We start from the raw sequence: 24,300 nt of genomic DNA, 5'->3' as shown, positions 1-24,300 counted from the left end.
TCCCATCTATACCTGAGGTTCGGAGGGCGAGGGGTGGGAGAGGGAGACAGACATACCCAGGTCCCTGAGATGCTGGTGAGTGCAGTGAGGTCTAGGAATAACAGCCAGAGTGTGGGGGCAGGGTTGGGACCCTGAAGTGTTCTATGATATTCGCCCTGCCTCTCCTTTTTGGTACTTGAAAAATTTGCACATTAAAAATAAATTGCCAGGAAATTGATGCTCAGGATATTAATTCCTCTTCTAGTGGAGACTCAGACTCTAAAGAACCATAGGAGTTTAACCACTTCAGGGGCTCTTGAAGCCCCCTCTGCCTGTGTCTATGTGGAATCTGGAGCCCAGAGAGAGGTAACCACCCAATACTTCACAGCCAGTTGCAGCAAGTCTTCCCAGAACCAAGGGTCTCCCTTGTTCTGGTCTGAAGTCAGATTTCTGGTCTACCTCACCAGTTCTGCCTTTGTCCAACCCAGCTACCCTGTGAATGCGGACTGGGCCGGAGTCTAGGGGCTTAAACGGAATCATTCAAAGATCATCTACAGACTCCAGCATGGAATTTGGTTTGGTTGTGGAAAACCTCATAGTTAGCCTTCAAAATAACCATCTTTTAAAAGTACTAAAAGAAATGCTCTAAATTCATTGGTTTCATAGGCTTTCCTCCACCATCCTCCCACCCCCCTCTCCCCCGCTGCAAAGAAACCAAAGGACAGTGAGTGTTTCCTTTTTAACAGTTGATATCCCTTAACTAGACAACATTCTTTTCAGTCCCACCTAGACTTAGCAACTTTGCTTAGAAGTGTAGATTTAATAAGCTTTCCACTAACAAACAATAACAACTGCCTGATCTCTCAGGGAGGGATTTTCTTAGCCAACAGGAGGAGCCCTGGTGTGGAGTAGCTAAAACAAGTGTCTGGCAGAAACTCAAAGAGACAAAGGAGTATAAGCTGAAACCTGAGCCCTCCCTCCCCCAGAGTAGCTCCCTAGGCCCCCTTTCACTCCCCTACCCCAGACCTGGCGGCAATCTCTGTCCCCAGTTCCTCAGGGGCTGGTGTTTTAATGGGTGTTGGAAAGCAGCCCCCAGCACTTCCTACCCCTTCAAAGGAGGTGCTGGGAGAGGATTAGCTGACTGCAGGGGGACTTGCTGCTCAGAGAACCTGCAGCTTCTCAAAGTTCAAAGGCCCCTCAGGAACATCAAAGGGCACAGGATGCCCCAGACAGAAGACCAGTTAAGGACAGGCTGCTTCCTGCCCCTAATGACCCTCACTCCCTTCCTTCCCTGAAACCACACATCAGCAGGGGCTTTATGGTCTCATTACTTAGATCTGCCTTTTCCTCTCTGACCAGGAACTGGGGTAGGGTGAGGCACAGGGGTGGGCTGTGCACTCCACCCCAGCTCCCAGCTGTGAAATGCACGCCACGGGGTCAGCAGGCCTGAGGGGGTGTTGCCCCCAGTGACCCGGGCGCCAGACCCTCTATCCCAGGGCCTTTGCCTGCCCACTACCTCAGTGTGGACACCCTTTCCCATCCTCCCTGTGGGCCAAAATCCTCCCCTTCCCGTAAGGCCCAGATTGCTGGTCACCTTCTCAGCAGCCTCGGCCGTTCCCAGCTAAGAGGGACCCCTCCTAAGGCCTTTCTTTCAAGGCCTCCTTGGGGGTAGAATTTGCCATTTTTTACACCTCAACAGCCCAGAGCCTCCCTGCAGACAGGCCCAGCACTAGCCACAGGGAAGGTGCTGATGAGTATTCGTAAACTGATAGAACAGACTGCTCCAAAGCCAATCAGCTGGGCGATATCTAAGAATTCCTCTTCCAAGTCTTCACCCCACAGCTCTATAGTCCCTGCGCCTGTCGTGCAGGAGGCAGGGTGAGCTGGTGAGCCCTTTTCTGAGCAGTGGTCTCATAAGCAAGCAGCCACCCCCTCCATCAAAACAAAACGGGCTCTGTCATCCCTTCCATGACCTAAGGCACGTTATGTCCTGCCTAAATGAAACACTAGACAGACAGGACAGAATTTCAAAGGCAAATTCTAGAATCTTAAAACCAGGAGGGATGTCACTCAGTTCCTGTAAATCACTGGTTCTCATCCTGTAGATCTCCTGGAGAAGAAACCCCGAGCCCTGGCTCTCACCACCAGAGGTTCTGATTCCATTGGTACGAGGCATGACCCCAAGCATCTGGGCTTTTGAAAGCTCCCAGGTGATTCTAAAGTCCATTAAAGTCTGAGAACTGCTGCTAGTGTTGACCAGTGGTTCTCAGACTTCAGCACCAGCTAGAGACCCCCAGTGCACCGTGAAAACCCAGACGGCTGGGCTCTGCCCCAGAGTTTCTGACTCGGTCAGTCTAAGGGGTGGGGGTCAAGGGCAGGATGACAATTCACCTTTCCATTAAGTTCCCTAGAGGTGCTGAAGCTGCCGGTCCAAGGAGCACGACTGAAAGCCACTGCTGATGATCTTCTTAGGAACTGCCCCACCTTGACTATGGGTGAGCGCTACCTAGGAAACTCTGAACATAACAATTCCTGGAGCCCACCACACACCAGGTAAATCAGGATTTCTAGAGGAGAGGCCAGACACCTGCATTGTACAGGGGCTCCCAGGGGTGTGTAATGTAGCCCCTGGGCTAAGACAGTGCCTCTAGAAACAGGCCATCCTCAATGGAGCCAGTGGCCAGCTCTTCCAAGCCGCAACGGGCCTTCATGCACACATGAGCTGGCCTGCCTTCTGAGCACTGACTGAGCCCCTCCCTTCACGACGTGCCACAGTTCAAGTATTTGAGCTCACATTCTTGTCCCCCTCTGCTTTTCTTTCCTTCTGCCCACAAATTTCAGGGAGAAGTCCAAGTTCAGAACAAATGGCAGGAGTTCTCATCACATTTTCAGCCAAGCAAAAGATTAGGACAATTACATCCCAGTTAGTCAAAGTCAAAATTCTGACACTGTTCTTTATTTCTGCCCAGATTCCCAATTTAGGGGCGAGACCAGGGAGCACACTAGTGTCTGTAGCTTCTGGACACAGACAAAGTACATGACCCAAGTGTTTCATCTGCAAATTCTAAGGAGCAAATTTCAGGCACAGTAATCACCCTGGTGCTAAGTTATTAAATGGTGGTTTATGTGGCTCTCTGAAGTATCCTGGGAACTGAATGCATGGACTCACAGGTCTCTAACCCAAGGGTTTGCTCTTTAAGTTTCTACAACGTTGAGACTTTGGGGGTTTTGTCACTACTATTTCTTTTTCCTTTTATATTTTTTAGGCCTTACTTAAGCAATTTTTTTTATCTTAAAAAAAATCTTCACTTCCCCTGGTATAAATTATAGCTTCTTGCAGTAATCACTACTGCTTAACTGGCATTCAATTTACAGGATAAAAATATATTCTTTTGGCCGTCTAAATGACTGTGTACACAACTTGTCCTCAAACCCACTCTGAATTTTGGCTCAGAGCAACCATCATGTTAAGAGGATGGAATGTGGTTTCAAGTAATGCCAGAAGTATTGCATAAGCGATAATTGATATTTTTACTAGCGGCAACTTTGTAGTTGATAATGGGTTATTAAAACAGGAAAAGAGGCCCTCCCCACAGGATCCCATCTGAAATGTACAAGGAAGAGGTATTCAGACAAAATGCTTCTCAGTGTCAATAAAGGGTGGTTCCAGCAGGCCCTCCATCTTCCAGAATATGCCGCAGCCGGCAGAAAGCAGCAGGGAAGATGGCCTCCAGCTCCAGGGTCTCCTCGGCCTCAACCAGGGAGCTGTGGCAACCCCCCCGTGGGTCCCCTCCCACTCTCCGCCCCCACCCCCCTCTGACCACAGGCGACCCGGCTCTGGTGGGTGGGACTCTGCTGCGTTTTGGAGTGAAAGAGGAGCCAGAAATAGCAAGGGTACCAAGTGCCCTGTCATCCTATTCCTTTAAAAAAAATAATCCTGATACTGGCCTTTATTTAAATGTCTGCTTTCAACTTGTGTTTACAGAAGAGATTAGTGTCCCATGTGGCCGCTCTGACAGCAGTCGAGCTGGTCTGAGCCGGGCACTGTCAAAGATGCAGCTGGCTGCACCACTCAGGCCGCACCCACCACCAAGGCGAGTCCTCCAGGTGGCACTCAGGGTGACCTCACTGAACGGAAGGCAGCAGAGGGCTCACCTAAGACAAACACCACAGGCTGAGCCCTCCTCCACCTGGAGAATGCTCATTCTTTAGGAAAAGGAACCACTCTAATTCTTCACACAGGACCCTGAGGCCAGGGTCGCAGCGGACCTGCAGGGGTGCACTGGACGGGATGGGGACTCAGGGCCTTGGGGTCACCTCTCCTTTGGGCCACTTTTGCCCCTGATGCTCAGCTGGTGAGACCACCAGCTCCCTCTGAGTGCTTTCCACCTTACATCAGCACGATTCTGCTCCCGCCACCCCACCCCAGAGGAGGACAAGACTTCACATGCTTGCTTCTCTTCCTCACCCTCCAGCCCAAACACGGACTCATTCTTGTCAAAGTCACAGGCATATAAATATTTTTCTCAGCCAAAGAGTTTCTCTTTAGAGTGCTAGAATGAAGACAGCAGGAGTGGGAGGGGGGAGAGCGCGAGCGCTGACGGCAGAGGAAGCGGGGACAGGCTGGCCTGCTCTGCTAAGTGTTCCTGCAACAAGGCTGTACTGTCCTTCAACGGATGACAGGACCGACCTCGGACAAAGGCCTGCCTGTGACTCGTCTTCCAGGCCCTACTGCCCGGGCCTGAGGTCAAACAAGGGGAAACAGACCCACGCCGGTGTGGACTTCCTCTGCTTCCAAGCTGTCATTTCTTTCTGCGTCACCCTACGTGTCTGTGACTGTCACACGCATGAGGGCTTCCTCGGAGTCGTATCTGCTGGTTTCCTAGGAGCGGATCAGGTCCCTGGGGCCAATGGACCACGCTCTCTGTCTTCCCATTCCCCCACTCCATTGGCCATGTTCCCCAGGGCACCATCGCCCATCAGCGCAGATGCATCCAGACCACAGAGGACCCTCTTCAGGCAGGAGAAAGACAAATGTGAAAACTCAAAGACTGCAACGGGCAAAGGTTTCCCAAGGCCCACTCATCCCGACCTGTTTCTGAAACAGGGGAGAGAGCGCTCTTGAGAAGCACGAACACACCCAAGTTATGTCACCATCCCTTTCCAAACCCCCTGCCTTTTCTCTCTCATTACAGGGAAGACTCATGGAGATGGCACCAAACCAGAACCCACTCAGGCTCCTTTTCAAAGCGAGGTGAGTGTGCTAAGGATAGGGAAGCTCTGCCTTTTCTGCGCTTCCAGAGCCATCATAACGGGTCCACGAAGGGGAAGGAGAGCTGCTGTTGGCGCTGCATAAACAATAGTGGTCATTATCAATAGTCAGATGAGATGATGGACGCAAAGCGCTTCAAACGGCACCCAGCCAGAGGGCAGGTGCTGCTCCTGCAGCTGTGCCGATGAAGTCCAGGATAACTGCTCAGGGGAGTGAAGACAGGTCCTCAAACTTGGCTGTGTGTTCAAACCACCTAAGGAAGTTTAGAAAATTTTGGATGCCTGGTTCCCACCAGCAGAAATCCTGATTCGATTGCTATGAGGTGTGGCCTGGACACCTGCATTTCCGGAAGACCTTCAAGGCATTCTCTCTCTTAAACTTGTAATTTTGAAATAACTACAGATGTATATGAGCTGGAAAGAAAATACAGAGGTGGGGTTCTGTACCCCCATACACACACCCCCAATGGTAACATCTTGCATAATAATTACAGTGCAGAATCCAAATCAGGGAGTGAACATGGATGCAACCTGTAGTGTTTCTTCAGATCTCATATACACACTCTCAGTGTGTAGTTCTGGGCAATTTCTTCATACACGCTGCTACCTATAAACCACAATCAGGAAGTCTTGGCATCACTTCCATGGCCCCCCTCCACCCCACCCCTTAAACCCTGGCCATCACTAATCTGTCCCCTATCTCTATGTCCTTCCTGGTGGCTCAGCTGGTAAGGAATCTGCCTGGAAGGCAGGAGAGCCAGGTTCAGTCTCTCAGTTGGGAAGATCCCTTGGAAAAGGAAATGGCAACCCACTCCAGTATTCTTGCCTGGAGAATTCCATGGAAGAGGTACAGTCCAGGGGGTTATAAAGAGTCAGACACGACTAACACTTTCATCTCTACGTTACACCATGAACGTTATATAAATGGAATCAGGCAGTATGCATCATTTTAGGACTGGCTTTTTTTTCACTCGGTATCATTCCCATGGCGGCATTCATCATCTGTTCTTTTTTTTTTTTTTTTTTTACTGCAGAATAGTATTCCACGGTATGGATGTATCAGCTTGTCTAACTATTCACCCACTGAAAGATATCTGGGTAGTTTCAAGCTTTTGGCTGTTACAACCAAAAGCTGCTATAAACATTCACGTACAAGTTTCTATGTAAAAATAAGTTTTTATTTCTCTTGGATAAATGCCCAGGAGTACAACCACTGAGTCTTAGTTTTAAAAGGAACTGCCAGATCATTTTCCAGAGCAGCCATACCACTTTACCTCCCCACCAGGAATACATGAGCGACCTGGTTCCTCTGCATCCGGGCCAGTGTTTGGCTGTATGGCCAGCCGTCTGGTGAGTGAACCCTGGGTACCTGAAAACAGTGCTGCCGGGCTCCTGTTCATTAACTGTGGCGATGTCTGTGGGGTGGAAGGCACTCCCACCAGCTGTCTGGTGTCACCCGGCCACCCTCTGCCTGGAGGGGTGTGGGAATGGTAAGCTGCTGGACTGGGGCTCCTTGAGCCACTGGGATGAGGATGAGGAGGCACAGGCCTGGGCTGCTGCCTGCTGTTTGCTGGCTGAGGGACACGAGCTGGGCTTCACCATGCAGTGGCCAGCAGCTCAGCCAGCCCAACACATCCTATGTATGGAAGGGGGTGTAGCAGGCTCCCCACAAGGTCTCCTTGGCCGCTGCCTTTCCCAGCCCATCGCTCAAGGAGCAGGCTGTACTTGGGTTTTATGTTTGTATCTGTTGATGGTTCCAGGTCACAGACCTCTAGGTCCCAAGTCCAGACACATGGGAGGTAAAAAGAAAGCCTTGGAACTCACCATGCTGTTGTTTTTCAGGTCCTCAGGACCCCAGCCAATCTGCCTCCTTCTTCCCAGCTTTCATAGCCCTTTTATTATTGTCTGTTGAATAATTCTCAAGGTACATTTGGTTGCATTTAAAGGAGAGGAGCAGGGAAAAGCTGAGTTTACATCAGCTCAGGCCAGGACCAAAGCCAGCACTGGCTCCTTGAATCCTCCAAACCATGCTATGGAGGAGGGAAAGTCAGTGTGCCCACTATACAGATGGGGAAGTTGGAGACATAGGAAGATTAACTGACTCAACCAGTGGCAAAGCTGCCTTCAGGATTTTCTCCCTGAAAACCTGAATTAAAGCTGCAGGCCTGGGCTACACACTTGGGCAGAACCTCGGAAGCCTGCATCCTAGGGCACAGCATGGGCCCTGCCTTTCCCCTGTGCTCCTTGACAGCCACTGGCTGCCCAGGTGCCAAGGTACATGGTCTCGGTCAGAGCTCCTCCCTCCTTGGACTGTCACCACCTTCTCTGCGTGACCTCTAGATCAGGCCTGCCTGACCCCCGTCACAGTGGCTTCCCTGGGAGGCTCTGCCCCCTGTGTCCCTGGCTCACCGCCCTCAGCCCCCCATGCACCCCCCCCTCCTCTGACTACTCTGCAGTCTCCTCCCTCAAGGCCCATCCCCACCCTCCTGCCTCCTCTCTGAGGACCCTCAAAGTGGCCCTTTTATGGGGCTGACTGTCCTGCACGTCCTACGCCACAATAAACAGCCTGCTACTTCCAAACGCGGCATAACCTTATATTATGATAAGCCTGGTTCCATCACCTACAAGCTCCAGGGCTGTGGTGAGTCACGTAACCTGTGTTTCAGCTTCCTCACCTGTAGAATGGAGAGAAAGACAGTACTTATTCCACAGGGTGGTGGGGAAGATGGAAAGGACTAATGAATGGAAGGTGCTGAAAACTAGCCTGCATAATAAACCCATGAGAGGGGCTGCCGTTCTGCCAATCCTGGCCTAGTTTGTCCTTTATGTTGTGCGGGGGTCAGGATCAACAAGGGGAGGGTTTGATGTGAGCTCAGAGATCAGCTCAACTCTCCCCATGCTCCAAGAATCTCTCCTTCAATCCCCAGGCTGCAAGGAACCAGCTCTGTGCAGGAAATCAACACGGCTAGAGAACTCGAATTTGATGAGCTTTCTTTCTTCGTTGGGTCGAAGCCGCTCTCCATGTGTCTTGAGCATGCTGGTTTTACCCTGCTCTCTCTCAGGGGCTGTGCAGAGACCCCTTGTGCCTGGCAGCCTCTCATGTGCCCCCCAAGTGCTTGTGTCCCCAGCCCTTCTCTTCAGCACAGAGACACTCAGCTCCTCCAGCTCTTCCCTTCATCACCCCTTCCCTTTCACATGGCATAATCCTGCCTCCTGTGCTCTGTTTAAAAATAGACTTCCCAATACTGAATGCCAGACTCCTGATGCCACTTAACCTCTGAAAGGCAGAGCAGAGCCATCACTGCCTTCTTCATTTCTGGAGACGAGGCTCCTGTTAACAGGGCCTAAGAATGCATGGGTTTTAATGAGTATGCAACTAACCATGAACGTGAAAGTGAAATCACTCAGTCATGTCTGACTCTTTGTGACCCCATGGACTGTAGCCTACGAGGTTCCTCCGTCCATGGAATTCTCCAGGCAAGAGTACTGGAGTAGGTTGCCATTTCCTTCTCCAGGGGATCTTCCCGACCCAGGGATCGAACCCGGGTCTCCCACATTGCAAGTAGATGCTTTTACCATCTGAGCCACCAGGGAAGCTCACCAGCTAACAGTAACCCTTACATATAGGAAATCAGTGTCATCTCTTGTGCCAATCTTACTCTGTGGGCTGCTGCAGAGTTAGGGAGGATTATGAGTTGGAACTCAGTGGAAAACGGTCCTGGGATCAATTAGTAATGTCTGTCAATGGAGTACAATGCAGAAGTAGAGACACACGTGTTTGCTGGCAGGGGCCAAAATCTTTTTACACATGCTGCCATTAAGCCATGTTTCCACCCTCCTGTGCATTACATCTGCTTCATCTGGGGCTTAACTCATATTAAATACCATCTGGAAAGCTGCAAGGCATATGGTTAGTGCACAGATTTCAATACTGACAAAGGGCTTGAAGCCTGACTCTGCCACTTACCAGTGGACTGTCCCTGGACCTCTCTATAAAATGCAAATAATACCATAGGATTGGAGGTGAAAATGAAATGCAATCATGGTTTTCAGCATTTGGCCCACTTTTCTAGGTGGTCAAGAACTTCATATTTTCTGAATGTTTGCACACCATTCTCCCTCCTGTCTTTGTGCCATCTCAGTGTCTGATGGGCATGCGTCCTCTCTCCACACGCATGCAGCTCATGATAGAAATGTTAAATCAGCGAGCTCCAGGGCAGCCAGAAGCCTCTCTCCCAGGTAGATATTTCTCTTCTAAAAACAATGCTTTGAGTCAAGTTCAAGTTATAAGTTCATTTAACTGCAGCAGTATCCAGCCCATGATTCCACATATTTCCCATCAAGAGTGTTAAGAGTTTTGCAGAAACCTGGGTGAAATGTACATTTTACATTCTCTGCTTCTGCAGGATCTGTTGGGGATGACTTGTCTGGAGGTTCTCGGCTGACTTCCAGGATTGCCTCTTTTAAACCTGGGCGCTCACAAATGATGTTTGATGAGTCATTCTGGAATCCTTCTTCCAAATAGTATTAATATCCCAAGTCTAAAATGTATGCCATTTGTCTCATTCCCGTCTTGCATGACAGCATTTACCTATTTTAGTCTTTAGCACCCCTGCTTTCCCTCATTGCCGGTGCTCTCATTTGCAAACAAGTCTCCTCAGCCTGAGCCAAGAAAGCCTGAATCATGTGAAGCACCTTCACCTCCTCCATTATTGTCCATTGATCTCTCTCACCTCCTCCATTATTGTCCATTGATCTCTCTCACCTCCTCCATTATCTGGCCATTGATCTCTCTCACCTCCTCCATTATTGTCCATTGATCTCTCTCACCTCCTCCATTATTGTCCATGAATCTCTCTCACCTCCTCCACTATCTAGTTTTCAGCTCCTACTGGTACAACATGTAGTGTACAACCTCTAAAGGAGCGTGTGAACACTGGGTGGGACTCGCTGGGCAGTTCGGTCATGATGAGCATGCCCAGTGATAAAGGCAACTGAGTTACCAAAGCCAGTGTCCCTCGGGGTGTGGCTCTTCAAAAGACACCACGCCCTTGGCCTTCAAAAGGGATACCTTTACAACCCTCTGCAAATCTGCCAGTTTGCAAGTAGGATCGCTTTGGGGAACTTTTTAACTTTCTTTCCACTTTGGTAACCAGCCCCCATTGTTTTCTCTCCTGGGACATTTTTCACAAGGAAACAATTTTTGTAATCACCTGGCAGGAGTTGTTATATGCACAACAAAGACCAGAGTATAAGAAGTTCTGCAGACCAGTGCCAGGCATTGCTAAGCCCAAACCCCCAGGGCAGACAGGCTTCTAGGCCAATGTGATTCAACTCATGTTGCAGCTAGAGGTGACCAAGGGCCTGGATTTCAGGGCTTACTCTAAACTCTCATATTCCAGGCCTTTCCACAGAGCATTTGGGGGCGGCACTTGTCTTCTAGACTTTGAGTAATATGAGCAAATGTGGAAAGAGAAAATAACATCTTTGATATTAGATACAAAAAACAGTTAAGAGACTGAGTTGCCCGCTGCGTGATTCTACCAAAGGGGCAACGCCAGGATGGCCTCTGTGCACGCAGGTCACTGGCAGCGAGGGTGGGAGGAAGCCACACTTAGGAAAAGCACTGACTCTCCCACAATGGCTACTGCCTCCAAACTGAGAACAGAAACTTAAAGGGAGACTGGAGGGGGAAAGACAGGAGCGCCAGCATCTCAAGGCCTTAGGTCAAGGGCCTCTGCTGCCCTTTGGGGATGTCAAAGACCACCGCGGTGGAGGCTTTTCCAGAGCGTCTGACAGTTTTGTTCAGTGTTTCAGTCCTGTTGCTTCTTTCCATCTTCTTCATGGAAATATCTCATCTCACAGGCAAACCAAATTCTGCTTGATCAGCATGTTCCTAAACGGGTCTGTTGATATCCACGAGTTTGACAGTCTGGTATTTAGCCCCAAATTTATCAGATTTTATGATACATCACATTAAATCTTTACACTAGAGTGGGGTCAGAGAAGGCAACGGCACCCTACTCCAGTACTCTTGCCTGGAAAATCCCAAGAACGGAGGAGCCTGGTAGGCTGCAGTCCATGAGGTCGCTAAGAGTCAGGCATGACTGAGCGACTTCACTCTCACTTTTCACTTTCATGCATTGGAGAAGGAAATGGCAACCCACTCCAGTGTTCTTGCCTGGAGAATCCCAGGGATGGGGGAGCCTGGTGGGCTGCCATCTATGGGGTCGCACAGAGTCGGACACGACTAAAGCGACTTAGCAGCAGCAGAGTGGGGTCACTTTTAACAAGTAGGATGTACCAACCATGACAGGGAAAGCTGCTCTCTAAGCTACAGAGGAAGCTGAATGTAAACCCAGCATCAACTCTGGAAGCCTGGTGAAGACCTGGTGGAGGCCACTGGCATCGCAAGGATAGTCAATGAAGCACAGGGATAATGGGACCACGGAAAAGATTCCAAAGTCAAGGCAATAAAGCTGTTCTAAAAACTGCCCCATGGACCAAAATTTTAAAAATGAAAAAAAAAAAAAAAAAAAGGTTTTTTTTCCCTTCAGCTCCATATAAAGAACTCTATGTTTATATGTGTACACACACACACACACACACACACACACACACACACACACACAGAGGTACAATATATAGCTAGGAGCAAGCACTGCTCTGAGATGGGGTCTCAAAGTATCACGTGCAAAGGAATCACCCAGCTGGGCTTGGACCCTGCATTCCTGCCAGGTTCCCAGGTGACAGCTACTGCTCCTGGGACCACTCTCTGAAGAACACGGTGGGGTGCATCAGGAGTGAGTGTGTTTCTCCCATCTGTCCCTGGTGTAGCTTCATACCCGGGGCTGCCTCGCTATTCCTCACCAGATTCTGAACAGGGCACTGGAAAGGGGTGCTCCAGATGGCAGCTGCCAAGTCAGTAAGAACAGATCAGGCTGGGGTGGGGTGAGGTCGGGGGGCAGGGAAAGAGATGGGTCCTGGGAGCCTGCTCTGCGGAGTGAGCCAAGCTCCACGTGGGCCAGGCAGCCGGGCGCCAGCGCCTCTGTCTGCACGGTAGCTCTCTCCCACGGCCAAAGCAGTTTCCGCCCCTCCCTGGTGGAAGCAGAGTACAGGTCACAGAGATCATCCCAGGGCTCCCCCCGGCACAGACGACTGACGCTGTCAACCTCAGGCTGGTCGGGTGTCCTTTACCCAGGAAGCACGTGTTCCTGCCTGGAAGGCATCTCTGACCGAAAACCAAACTGCCTGAGCAGGTTACCAGCGGGTGAGTCCTCAGTGTGTCTGAAGCTGCCCTGTGGCAGGGGTCCCGCTGGGCCCGGGAGGCCCTGGTGTGAGAGACAATTTAACAAGTCTGACTTGGAAAGCCACCACTGTTTCTCTGATCCCTTCTTGTTAATAACCTACCTGGTTATGAGCTGGGGAAGCTGTGGCCCTCGTAGAGGTGCAGGTTCACCCCCAATAACACTTCAGTCCCCCAAGTCACAGGGCCCAGCTTCTCCAGGGGCTGTCTGCCCACCTCAGCCACAGCCTCTCTGGGGACTCCGACGACCCCAAGATTTTTCCCAGCTCATTTCAGAACTGACCAAGGCGCCTTCTCCTCATTCTCTTTTTGCTTCTGATGATAATGTTAGTGAGTCACCAGGCTCCCTTCACAGCGGCCCCTTCAAACACCACAGAAACGCGGCTGTGCTTAAGACGAGGACTTTGTCAGGCATCCAGTGACCCTGGGGAGTGTTATAACCTCCCACGTTCTATATCCTTCCACTTATTCTTATTTTCTCTGAGAGGTCGTCCCCAGATCCTCATGCAGGCCCCTGACAACCACAGTGCTCTGTTCTGAAATCAGGAACAAGATCCCTGATTTCCAGCTCCCCTGGCCCCTTCACGCTCCTCTGCTGGTCCTGTCTGCCGCCACCATCATCTGGCAAAACCACCTCCAGGCTAGGTGGGAGTGTGCCCTCGGTGCCTAAAACTGGACAAGGAGATCAGGGCCCTTTCCCAGAACTGCCGTTGACTGGGCTGGTGGCAAAGTTCCCAGGGGTGAAGAGAACGTGCAGCTGCCCTCAGGCCTTTGGAATTTTCCATCAGCAGTGGGCAGTGGATGAACAAGGATTTCAGGCATGAAACCAAATACCTTGGGAGAATGCGGGCATGTGTGAGCCACAACAAAAAACCACAAGCTGTGTGGCTTATCGACAACAGAAACTTCTTTCTCACAGTTGTAGACGCTGGAAGCCCAAGGTCAGAGGCCCAGCACAGTGGGGTCCTGGGGGCCCTTCCTGGGTTGCAGAGGCTGCTTTCTTGTTTTTTCACACAGCAGAAAGAGAGCTAGCCAGCTCTCTGGCCTCTTCTTTGAAGGGCACCAATCCCATTCATGTGGGCTCCACCCTCTTGAGCTAGTTACTGCTCAGAGGCCCCACCTCCACGTACCATCACCATAGGGGTGAGATCTCAACATAAGAGTTTGGGGGACACAAACACTCCGTCCGTAATGGAGCACTCCTCCATCTGTGGAGAAGTTTGCTTGCTAGAACGCCCCACCGCCTCCCACAGTGCTTACACGACCCTGGTTAGGTAAGCAGCAGCAGTCTTTCCCAGCAAATGTGGGTAAGCCCAGAACCAGAAGAGCCACTTGGGGAGCACGCAGCCTCAGCATGCGATCGGTTCAGCTGTATGAAAGGCACCGCACCGGGCCCGAGGCTCTGGTCTGAGTCTCTGCTTGGTCACTTGGAGCCCTGAAACGGGAAGCCGTCTGCAAAATGAGGCTGAGATGATTTTGGACACCCCTTCCAGCTCCGAGAACCATGAGAAAAGCCGCTTACAGGGAGCTGCCAGAAGCTCTGCTGTTTCTAACGAGAAAATTGGATCTCATCTAATTCCTGGGATAGTCTGTAATGTAAGGAAGTTCTGAGGGGATTTCAAAATTTGGTTCTTCAGCCAAACCCAATTCACACCTCACATCCCTCTTCCTGCCCCGCCATCTTCTCAAACAGTGTCTCAGATGACATGATTTCAGGTAAGGAAATCCACCAACAATTAAATGCAAAGAAATCCTGGGATGGAGACAAACACTCCCACATCTTGTGTAACCTTCCCTATCAGAGTAACGGAACTCGGGGAGCAGCAGACGCCCAGGTCCAGCTGGATTTCCCATCATGGCGATAACATCCAGCCAATAGCTGCCTGGCCTAGCCGCTCAGGATGCAGGTGGGAACACATGTGTCTGCTCACTGAAGAGCTTTTAATGGTTTTCCCTTTCTCTGTCTTCCCTCCCAGGCCTGGCCTGGGCAGCTCTGGCAAGGCTGCAATCAAGATCCTCTTAAGAACAGTGGCCCTGGGCGTTCCAGTCAAGTGGAAGAAGGGTTCTCTCCTCACATTCAATCCGAGGCAAGGGTAAGACTCCAGTGGAAACGATGATAACTTCCCTGCAACTCTTCCTAATGCCAGGCAATGAGAAATCACTCCTTAAGGCAGAGAAGTCATTTAAACGGGGCCCCAGAGACAAAGTTCCTTGCTGCGCTGGACCCTGTACCTCCCATTCAAAACCATCCATCTGGGAAGGGCCCAAAGGAAATTCTGCTTTTTTTTTTCAGTTCGGGGTGGGGAAAGGAGGGGAAAGAAAGGCAGAGCTGTTAGGAAGGAGTCACTCAGGGCAACGCGGAGCGGGGCTGAGAACTGCTGTGCTTGGTGGCTGCCCCACAACCCTCCAGAAGCCACAAGTCATTCTAGCTCATCCAAGACACCAGGAGAAGGGTGGTTTGTAAATGAATGTCAAAGAGCTTAGAATTTTCAGTGGCACATTTTTAAAAATAATAAGAAAAGTAAATGAGGTTTGATATGACTCTGGAATTTGGATAAGACAGCCGAGTCAAGGATGCTCGTACAGCAACTTTAATCCACGGGCCAAGTGCTGAGGAAATGGTACTTAGAAATCTCTCCAAGCACCTCCATGGGAATCCTGAGAGCCCTGAACACCACTGGCACCACCAGTTAAGGTTCCTTCTAGGACAGGAGGCTGCAGGAGGCTATAACAGCTGAGTAGGGATGGAGGGTGAGACTCAGGGATTCAGGGAGAAATCCCTCTGAAAACCTCGAGTGGGACTTGCCTGTCCTAGAACCAGCCCTTCCTGCAGACCTCCTGGGGGCCACCTTTTCTGTTCTGCAAGAACATGAACACAGCTTTCCCGAATTCCAACTAGAACAAAAGCACACTTTTCCTCCTCCTGGGATTTCTAAACAGTTATAACATTTGCAGAAATCCTCTCTCCACTACACCCTTCCTCATCCGCTGTCCTGAACTCATTTGAGCAGAGTCACGTTCTAGCTGGAAACATCCAGAGTGCCTGGCTCTACCTTTTCACCGGTATCTTTACTGGAAGCCATCAAGCTTCACCCGGGACCTGCCTGGGCCATGGGTCCACTTCTTACCTCAGGCAGGTGGCCACCTGGCCTCTGTCTTCACTGGACTGAGCAGGGGAGCAGAGTCCCCGCTCTGGGCGACATCATCCAGGGAAGGGCTTCTGCCAGCTCCAGGGGGTGAGGGGCGCTTGTGTGGACCTGGGGACCCAGTTGTGCACTCACGCACTGATGGGCCAGGGTCCATCTAGGACTGACTGCGTGTCTGCAGGCACACAAGTGTCATCCAACACAGCTCCTGATCACCAGGGTCTCTGTATCGCTCAACCTCAGCCCCGCGTTTCTCTCCATGTGGGAGCATCAGGCCCCTGTGGGCTGCCTGTCCCCCTCCTTCTGCTTTTTCCTTCAATTTCGAGGTCTCCCAGGAGGTGTCAGCTGCAATAAGACAGGACTACTCCTGACTGCGGTGGCTTCTTTCGGGAGGGCTGGGCCTTTCCTCACCTGACTCGCCAGCGATAAGCACGATTACCGGGCTTCCCTGGTGGCTCAAGTGGTGAAGCATCTGCCTGCAATGCAGGAGCCACAGGCGATGCAGGTTTGATCCCTGGGTCGGGAAGATCCCCTGGAGGAGGAAATGGCAACCCATCCCAGTATTCTTTCTTGCCTGGAGAATCCCAGGGACAGAGGAGAGTGCTGGGCTACAGTACACGGGGTCACAAAGAATCAGACATGACTGAAGTGACTTAGCGTGCACGCACCTGCTGCAGGGCTAGGAGAGTGGCGAAAAGGCATGGAGTTTAGGGTGACCTCGCGAGGGGTGAGCTGGAGCCAGGAGCACATCCAGCACCACGGCTCAATGCTGGGGGTGACCTGGGGGGACAGGGCCAGGAAGTGTGAGATGGAGCAGGCAAGCAGATGAGGCCAGAAGCAATGATACAGGGTCTCAGATGTCAGGCCGGCAGCAGCCCTGCCCTGGTGCACCTGGTGTCTCCTGGAGAGCTTTCCAGGCATCCCTCCCCAAGAACGGGTGGTTTAACTGATCAGACCTGTTAACACTTGGCCACAGACACTTCGAAGAGCCTCAGGGGCTCCTCTCCTGCAGCTCAGCCCGTATGTCACCTCTGCTGGGTTCCCAAGTTCCCATGAAGGCAGCGATTTTCAGAGGCCACAGGCAGAGCCAGCTGACCAGAGTAGGGGTAGATTCCAGAATGGAAAGACCCAAGAAAGGGCATCTGGAAGTCAGGAAAGACCCCAGAAAGAGCAGGTGGGGAGAGGCCCAGCCTGCAACAGCTTGCACATGGGCCGTGACTCTGGGGTCTGTCTGGAGCATCGTCTTCAGATTTCTGCGGGTTGGAGGGGTCACGTGGTTTGGTCTGACTCTCTAGGCAGGCGCTGATGTGGCTCAGGCTTATCTAACAGAGCCTCCTAAATCCGACAGCAGAGATTTATTTTCCGCAAGGGAAGCTCTTTGTTTTTCCGAGTGGGTAGCCAGGTAGGCCGTGAGTAGAGTCCTTCTCCGCTCTCCCCACCCCACCTGGAAGCCCTGTTTAGACACTTCCCAGGTGCTGTCTTACCCAATTGTGTGCACGCTGCGTGCATGGTTCCTGGGTTTCCCCAGCTCCCAAATGACCAGCTGAGACTTGGGTCTGTGCCCTCCCAGCCTCCAACTGCACTAGGAAGCATTCTTCTCTATCAAATGTCTCCCCTGGGCCTTATCACATCACATTAGACTAACCTTCCCCCAAATAAAAGGCACTCTAACCAATTTTCATGGAAATATTTTCTTTCTAACACTAAAAGTTCCAGATCATAGTAAACAACAGCCTCTAAAAATAATGTTATACTAACATCACTACCAATGCTCCCCTTGATTATCAGGGTATCACTTGATTTTTTAAAAAATTTTTCTCATGGGCAGTCAGCACGGATATGAGCTTCTGAAAAGAGTTCTTCCTGTGAGCAATCAGGGCTGCATTTGGCCTCAAAGAAATGAATGCTTGGAGCTCTCCCTCTTTCTCTCTAAAGTCAAATAGTGATGAACAACTTGGACACTGAGGTTCACCGCAAGGCATCCTGGTTCCTTAAGGGGAAGACCTGGGCAGAGCTGTCCCAGCTGGGCGGTCTGCTCCATGTCACTGATTCTGTCACAACCAACAACAGCTGGAAACACGGCTCTCTAAAGTGAAAGGTCTATCACAGACACCCTCTCGTGCTCAAGACCATCGCTTCCTCATGGTCACCGCAGGCTCAAGAAGACACAAAACCAGCCTCATTTTCAGCTGGGTTTCTCAAGCTACCACAACAAGACAGGGAGACAGCCGCCTTCCAAAAATCGCACAAGGTGAACCAAAAGATGGGGGCAGCTGCCTATCATGGGTAAGAAGGCATCAAGGTCATGTTGTTAGTCGTTCAGTCATCTCCAACTCTCTACGACCCCGTGGACTGCAGCACGCCAGGCCTCCCTGTCCCTTACCATCTCCCGGAGCTTGCTCAAACTCATGTCCATTGAGTCGGTGATGCCATCCATCCATCTCATCCTCTGTTGCCCACCTCTCCTCCTGCCCTCCATCTTTCCCAGCATCAGGGTCTTTTCCAGTGAGTTGGCTCTTCCCATCGGGCTCATTAAAAAGCCCCAAAGCTGCCATCAGAAGAGCAGATGACAGACCCAGCTCATCCTCCAGGCAGGAACACAGGACAGCCCCTTCCCAGGGTGCCCCCTCGACTGCCATCAGGAGATGCAGATCCTTCACTTTCTGTCTGAAGCCATGGCCGGAGTCTTTTCTGCCCTACCTCTTCTTCACCAGGGCACATCACCAGAAGACTGCCAGTCTCCCTGACAGCACTTGAGTTTCCTAGGGAAAGCCCTCTCGAGGACACACTGGCTTCCTAGGCAGCTGTACCATGCCCTTTTTGCCTTCTCTGCATTGGCTGCTGCCAAATTGAAGGTACCTTGGTTTTTTGCATATATAGCAAGCTCTCTTCTTTATAACATATATTTCTATAATTTGAATTCTTATTTTAATGGCCCTGTTGCATGGGTATATCATCATATGTGTGTGTGCGCGTGCTAAGTCGCTTCAGTCCTGTCTGACTCTCTGTGACCCATAGACTATAACCTGGCTCCTCTGTCCATGGAAGTTTCCAGGCAAGAATACTGGAGTGGGTTGCCATGCCCTCCTCCAGGGGAATCTTCCAGACCCAGAGATCAAACCCGAGTCTCCTACATTCCAGGTGAATTCTTCAACACTGAGCCACCTGGGACATCCATATTATCATACAAGTGATCCCAAATCATTTTAGGTAGAGACTAGAAATTGTCTCTAAAGTACCACTAGTTTCCTAATCTATAAAGTAAAAGCTAGGAAAACTGCCTCATAGGACGGATTCAATAACACAGTGAATACATAGCATCTAACAGTACCTGGTACACAGTAGGTGCTCTATGAGATCTGATGTGATTTAAACATCATTACTTCATTGTTAATTTATGTCCAAAGCAGCATTATTGATGTTACCAAGTCAAAAATTTTTCATTTAATCTATAATTTAGAACTTATTTTACTGCAAATTGGATTGGAGCCAGTTCAAGGCACCAAATGAATTATTTTTGAACTACAATAACTGAAATAAACTATGCATACAAGACAGAGATAAAAACGCCAGCACTACAATGAGTTAGACATTAAAACTGAGCCTTACAGTTAGCTTTGTGGTTTTTGGAAGCCAAAGCAAAAATGAACTCATGCTAACTTATGTGACACTCATCATCTGATAAATGGCCTGTGTAGCTCCTATGGAAAGTGACTCTTCTCCTAACACTGGCATCCGAGGATAAGTGTTCACACTGCTCCTCACAGGAGGTATACTGGGTAAGGAGCAGAAGGGCCACGTCCATGCATGCCTGCACGCAAAGGCACACACATTCATCCTCCAGAAGAGATGCTTCACTTTTCAGTATTAAATGATTAGGGCCTGGTGGGTGAGCTCTCTGGAGATTTCCCATGGGTACACAGAGGGGTGTTCTTTATTGTTTTCTAAAACTCTCACCAAGAAATTTTGTTAGAGAGCATGGACCAGTGGATCAGATCGTTGAGAATACCATCCATCCTATGTCAGTTTACACACATTTAAGAAACATGGAATTAAATTATTCCTCTCTATCCCAAAGAATGGATCAGTTTCCAGGCTCGCATCTGTGAAACAGCCTGTCCAGTGGCTTTCCTGAAAGTGCAGGCTGGCCTCCAGCTTACCGCTCCACACAGCCTCCCCGACTCCTCGAGGCAGATGGCCAGGGGAGTCCGTGGACAGGGAGGCTGACTTTATCCACGGAGGATCTGCCTCTCAATGCTTGCGAATAACCAGAGACAACAGACTTCTCTGGGAAAACCACAATCGCCCAGCCAGGGGCAGGACCAAATGCTAGCAGGATTTACTGGCTTTGATGAACAATAAGGTGTTTGTTTTTGCAGGTAATTAGAGTTCAGTAGCAAGCTATAAAGAGTTCTCCGAGAATTCTAAACAGACGGTAGCTAAAGGCTATTGGAATATGACTGAATCTAATCAGTCATCTGCAGACCTCCCGAGTTAAGATGCCAGTATTTGATAAAGCACAACCACACAGACCACCAGAGAGGAATGGCACTCTGTGTTCTTAATGTCCAGGGAGAAAAGGCGAAAAAGTGTGCTCACATGTGGGGGTGACTCCTGCCATGGGAGGCAGCAGGTCACATAAACATATCTCTTCAAAGGTCCACACAGCCTGTGTGCTGGGAAATGTTTCGACAACTCTACACTCTCACAACTGTTAGGGAATGAGTTCCCAGGTACTACGAAGGGCTGGGTGGGGCATTTGACAGAGAGAAGTGGTTTGCAAAACCATACGCATTTACACTTTTCTTTCAGCACCCACTATTGAATGTGGGGCTTGTTGTTGTTGTTGTTGTTTTTTTTCTTAACAAATCTGAGATATGAATACAAATTTGATTACAATTAGTTTAAAAAGTTTTTTTCTAGTAGTCTAGACAAAAGAGGATGAGCAAAGTGCTGTCACCAATATTTTTAAAATACTGTCAATTGAAGTTTGACCGAAACAACAAAATTATGTAAAGCAATTATCCTTCAATAAAAAATAAATTAAAACATACTGTCAAGATGAAATAAATGTGTTCTTAGAGATAACTGCTCATCTTGCTTGTCTTGGCCAAGAACTTGTTATTTTCTCCTTAATACCAGAAAATACGCCTAAGATTATTTTCATTTACTCACATCATGATAACCAAGAGGGACAGAAAAGTGAACAACAAACCCACCCACAGGAGTGAAAAAAATTAAAATGAGACCAGATAAATGAAACAAGGTAAAAAAAAAAAAAAATCAAGCCCCAGATATGGCTAAGACTAGGGGACAACAGCTGCTTTCGTACTCCTTACCCATAGCCTCTACTCTTGAGAAGCTTGAGTTCACATTTAGGATTCTAGGCATCTTACTATCTAGGGCACTAGGAAAACTTGACAATACATATATTTTCTCCAAGAACTAGATTTCCATTTAATTTTGCTCTCTTCAGTCCAATATAAATTTTCCCATTGTTTTGCATGTTTTGGCCTCAATTTATTTATTTAAAGTTCTTAAGCAGTCACCTCCCAATATTTCCTTCAGAGAAACATGAAACAGCTACTCCAGGAGGAAGAGAAAACCTTCGGGCCGCAGGTTGAGAGTCAGCTGGCCTCCTGCCCCTGAGGCTCCCTGCAGGTGATCTCAGCCTTGGGCCAGCCACTCAAGCCCCAGCCCTGCTGTCTCCCCGTCTGAAATGCCAGCAGGCAGCCTCAGATTCTGTCCACACTTTGGGCTCTAGGGTTCTGTGGTTCTTTCTTCCTCAAGGGGAGAATTGCCAATGGACAAAGGGCATAGCTGATGATTTTTTAAATGAAGACACTGACATTCTGCTTTCAGAAAGTTGGACTTTGAAACTGGCTGAAGAAAAAAAAAATTCAACAGTACGAAGATAATCCCACTATCTGAATATATTTAGAGTGAATCAAAATCATGCTGATCTGGGAAAGGGGATGCAACTCACGACGACACTCTGAGAAAAACCTCTTCCCTTTACAGAATGTGCTTTAAGAATAGACCAACCTCAAATGAGCATTGCCGCTCTCAGAGACAGTCTGTTCAGTGATCTCCTGGATTCCCTGAAGGGCTGGGACCTGGGCTTGCCTAGGTCCCTACTCAAGAGGAAGCAAAGGTGCCCAGCAGTACTGTTTTAGAACTTCCAGAATCTGAGTGAAAAGAATATGTATTCAGAAAAGCATTTAAAGAGGCAGAACAATCCAGAGTCTGATACTTACTTGTGGCCCAGCTCATGAGCGATGGTAAAGGCCAAATTGAGGCCATTGTCTTCGGCAAGCACACATTTCCTCTTAGCACTGCACACACCTCCTAAGTAAGCAATTCCTGCAGCAGAGACACAAAACACATCCTCTTCAGAACATGCGAGGTCCTGACCTCGCAGGGCAAATCCACACGGTCAGCATCACACACCATCGAGAGGGGCAAGTAGGGGCGAGGATGACCACGGGACTGGGCCTGTATCTCCAGAGCTCATGGAGACTGGCTGGTCGGTGTGGGATGCTTCTGTACTTGTCTAATGATAACAATAACCACCACAAGCATCTCTCGAGCATTTAACATGGGTCAGGCTGAGCAGTTGGCACATCTTATCTAACAAAGTCCTCATTAGCCAGGATGGAGGCAACAGGGAAACCACGGTTCAAAGAGGAAAGGTCACTTTCCCAAGGTCCCCTGGACTGGCACCTGGAGCTGGAGGCTGAGGCAGCCAACTTCAGCATCCAGGGCCGGGGCCAGGCGAGGCCAGCAAGGCAAGGTACCCAGCGTGCAAGGTTCATGGAGAGGACCCTGAGGGGGTGAGCAGGCTCCTTCAGACTCCGTGCCCCAGGCCTCCACATCCCCCGCCCCAGGCCCAGCCCCACAGGGTTAATGCTCTCAGACGGTGAGCCAGACCAGGGCCAGGGCTCACTCAGAGCAGGCCAAAGACAGCGGGAAGGCTCAGGAGAATGTCTCAGGAGCCCCTCAAAGGAGGAGACCGGGTCCTGGGAGGAGTGAAAGACACCGGAAGAGTAAGGACCTGGAGGCCACCTGGGAAGATGGACCCTGCGGTCCAATGGCTCATCCCTGCATACATGTGAGAGACCCCAGGACCTTCCCTGAGATGGGAGGACTGAGGCAGTGCAACTAGGGGAACCAGACTCAGGAGAACACTGTGAGCAAGGGGCTGAGGAGAGAGGATGGGAGGTGGCCGGCCTGTGGGGGTGATGTGGGGAGGACAGAGGACGGAGGGGGCGGCCTGTGGGGGTGATGGGGGTATTCCAGGGGAGCAAAGCTGTTCTACAGAGGCCCGTGAACAGGAGAGGGCCTTGGATGGACTGGGCACAGCAGCAGGTCACGGGCATCAGCCATGCACGGCTGCCCCTCTCTAGGCTGACACCGCCCGTGGCGCCTCTGCACACTCCTTCACAGCTCTGAACTTCGGAAGGGCATCCCCGTGGTCCCCTCCAAGGACACTCAGCACAGGGCCTGGGACAGGATTTGAGTGCTGGTGGTGGCCGACTCCCCACTGTGTCCTGTGACATGAATGAGGGGCTGAGGGCCCGGGGGTGGTCGGTGGGTCACAGGCCTGGGCGGGCCCGGTGCGGCCCTCGCTGTGCGCTCACAGGCGTGCGGAGCAGGCAGTGGCTTCAGCTGGGCGTGCACGGGCTGGTGGCATGGGTGACCCAGTGACCAGGACCTCTGCCCACCGACCTGCACCCTGGGAAGTGCTGTGGCCACACACGGCTCCCTCAGCGTGCTCAAGGAGTCTTGGTAGCGAAGGGCATCCCCACGGGCACGGGGCCAGGGCGGGAAGGGGCTGACGGTAAGTAGGGGGATTTAGGAATTAAAAACGAACCTCCCCCCCCCCGCTCCCGAAGAGCTAAACCAACATCCTGTTTGTTGACATCAAGACTAAGCCGGGGCAGACCCCGGCACACAAGGGGCCCCCTCACAACCCCCGCGAGGGGCAGACCCTGCGAGGGGCAGCACAGGAGCTGGGCACCACGGCACATGCCTGCTTTTATTTGGAAACACTCTTGGCCAGGGTTGAAGGTTTTGTTTTCCACCAAAAAAAAGAAAGGAAATGCTCTTAGGCCTCAAGATGTGTTTTTTTGCACGCGGGCATCTTAACGCAGAGGATGGGAAGGAAGAAAATGACAACCAGAAAGGACACGATCTGCCTTTGTGGTGCCTTCAAGGTCGTTATTCTGGTTTTGTTTTAAAAACGCTTTGTGGGCTGCTGCAAAAAGTCCAGCGGTGAGTGGGGCGGAAAGCTTCCACAGGGCATTGACGGCATCCGCATGCCGCACACACGCTCACACACACACACACACACACACAGACACACACACTCACTCACTCAAATGCACCCCTGGTCTGCCCAGCCTCCCGGGTCAGTGAATCAATCGGAAACAATCAGACATGCTCGCCCCAAGGAGTCGTCTGGTGAGGGGGAAGGAGACATCCAGGGCCAGCTGTGCTGAGCTTGCTGTCCCAGGACTGCCCGCTGAGCCAGCAGCCTTCAAATACCACAGGATCACGCCCCCAGTCCTGGCTGCACTCAGCACCAGAATGGGGCAT

At 50.7% G+C, this 24,300-nt stretch overlaps 1 protein-coding gene across 2 annotated transcripts in view; it reads right to left on the bottom strand.

The window, feature by feature from the left end:
- Positions 1–24,300, bottom strand: part of ADAMTS17 (ADAM metallopeptidase with thrombospondin type 1 motif 17) — a 390,832-nt gene that overhangs the window by 196,601 nt on the left and 169,931 nt on the right. For both annotated transcript variants that reach the window (XM_018066305.1, XM_018066306.1), the window contains exon 8: positions 21,960–22,065. In XM_018066305.1, the coding sequence (XP_017921794.1) occupies positions 21,960–22,065 (106 nt within the window). The remainder of the gene's footprint in view (positions 1–21,959; positions 22,066–24,300) is intronic.

This window comes from Capra hircus, chromosome 21 (genome assembly GCF_001704415.2).
Source record: "Capra hircus breed San Clemente chromosome 21, ASM170441v1, whole genome shotgun sequence".
In the NCBI taxonomy this organism is placed as follows: domain Eukaryota; kingdom Metazoa; phylum Chordata; class Mammalia; order Artiodactyla; family Bovidae; genus Capra; species Capra hircus.
This window is presented reverse-complemented; position numbering and strand designations above follow the sequence as displayed.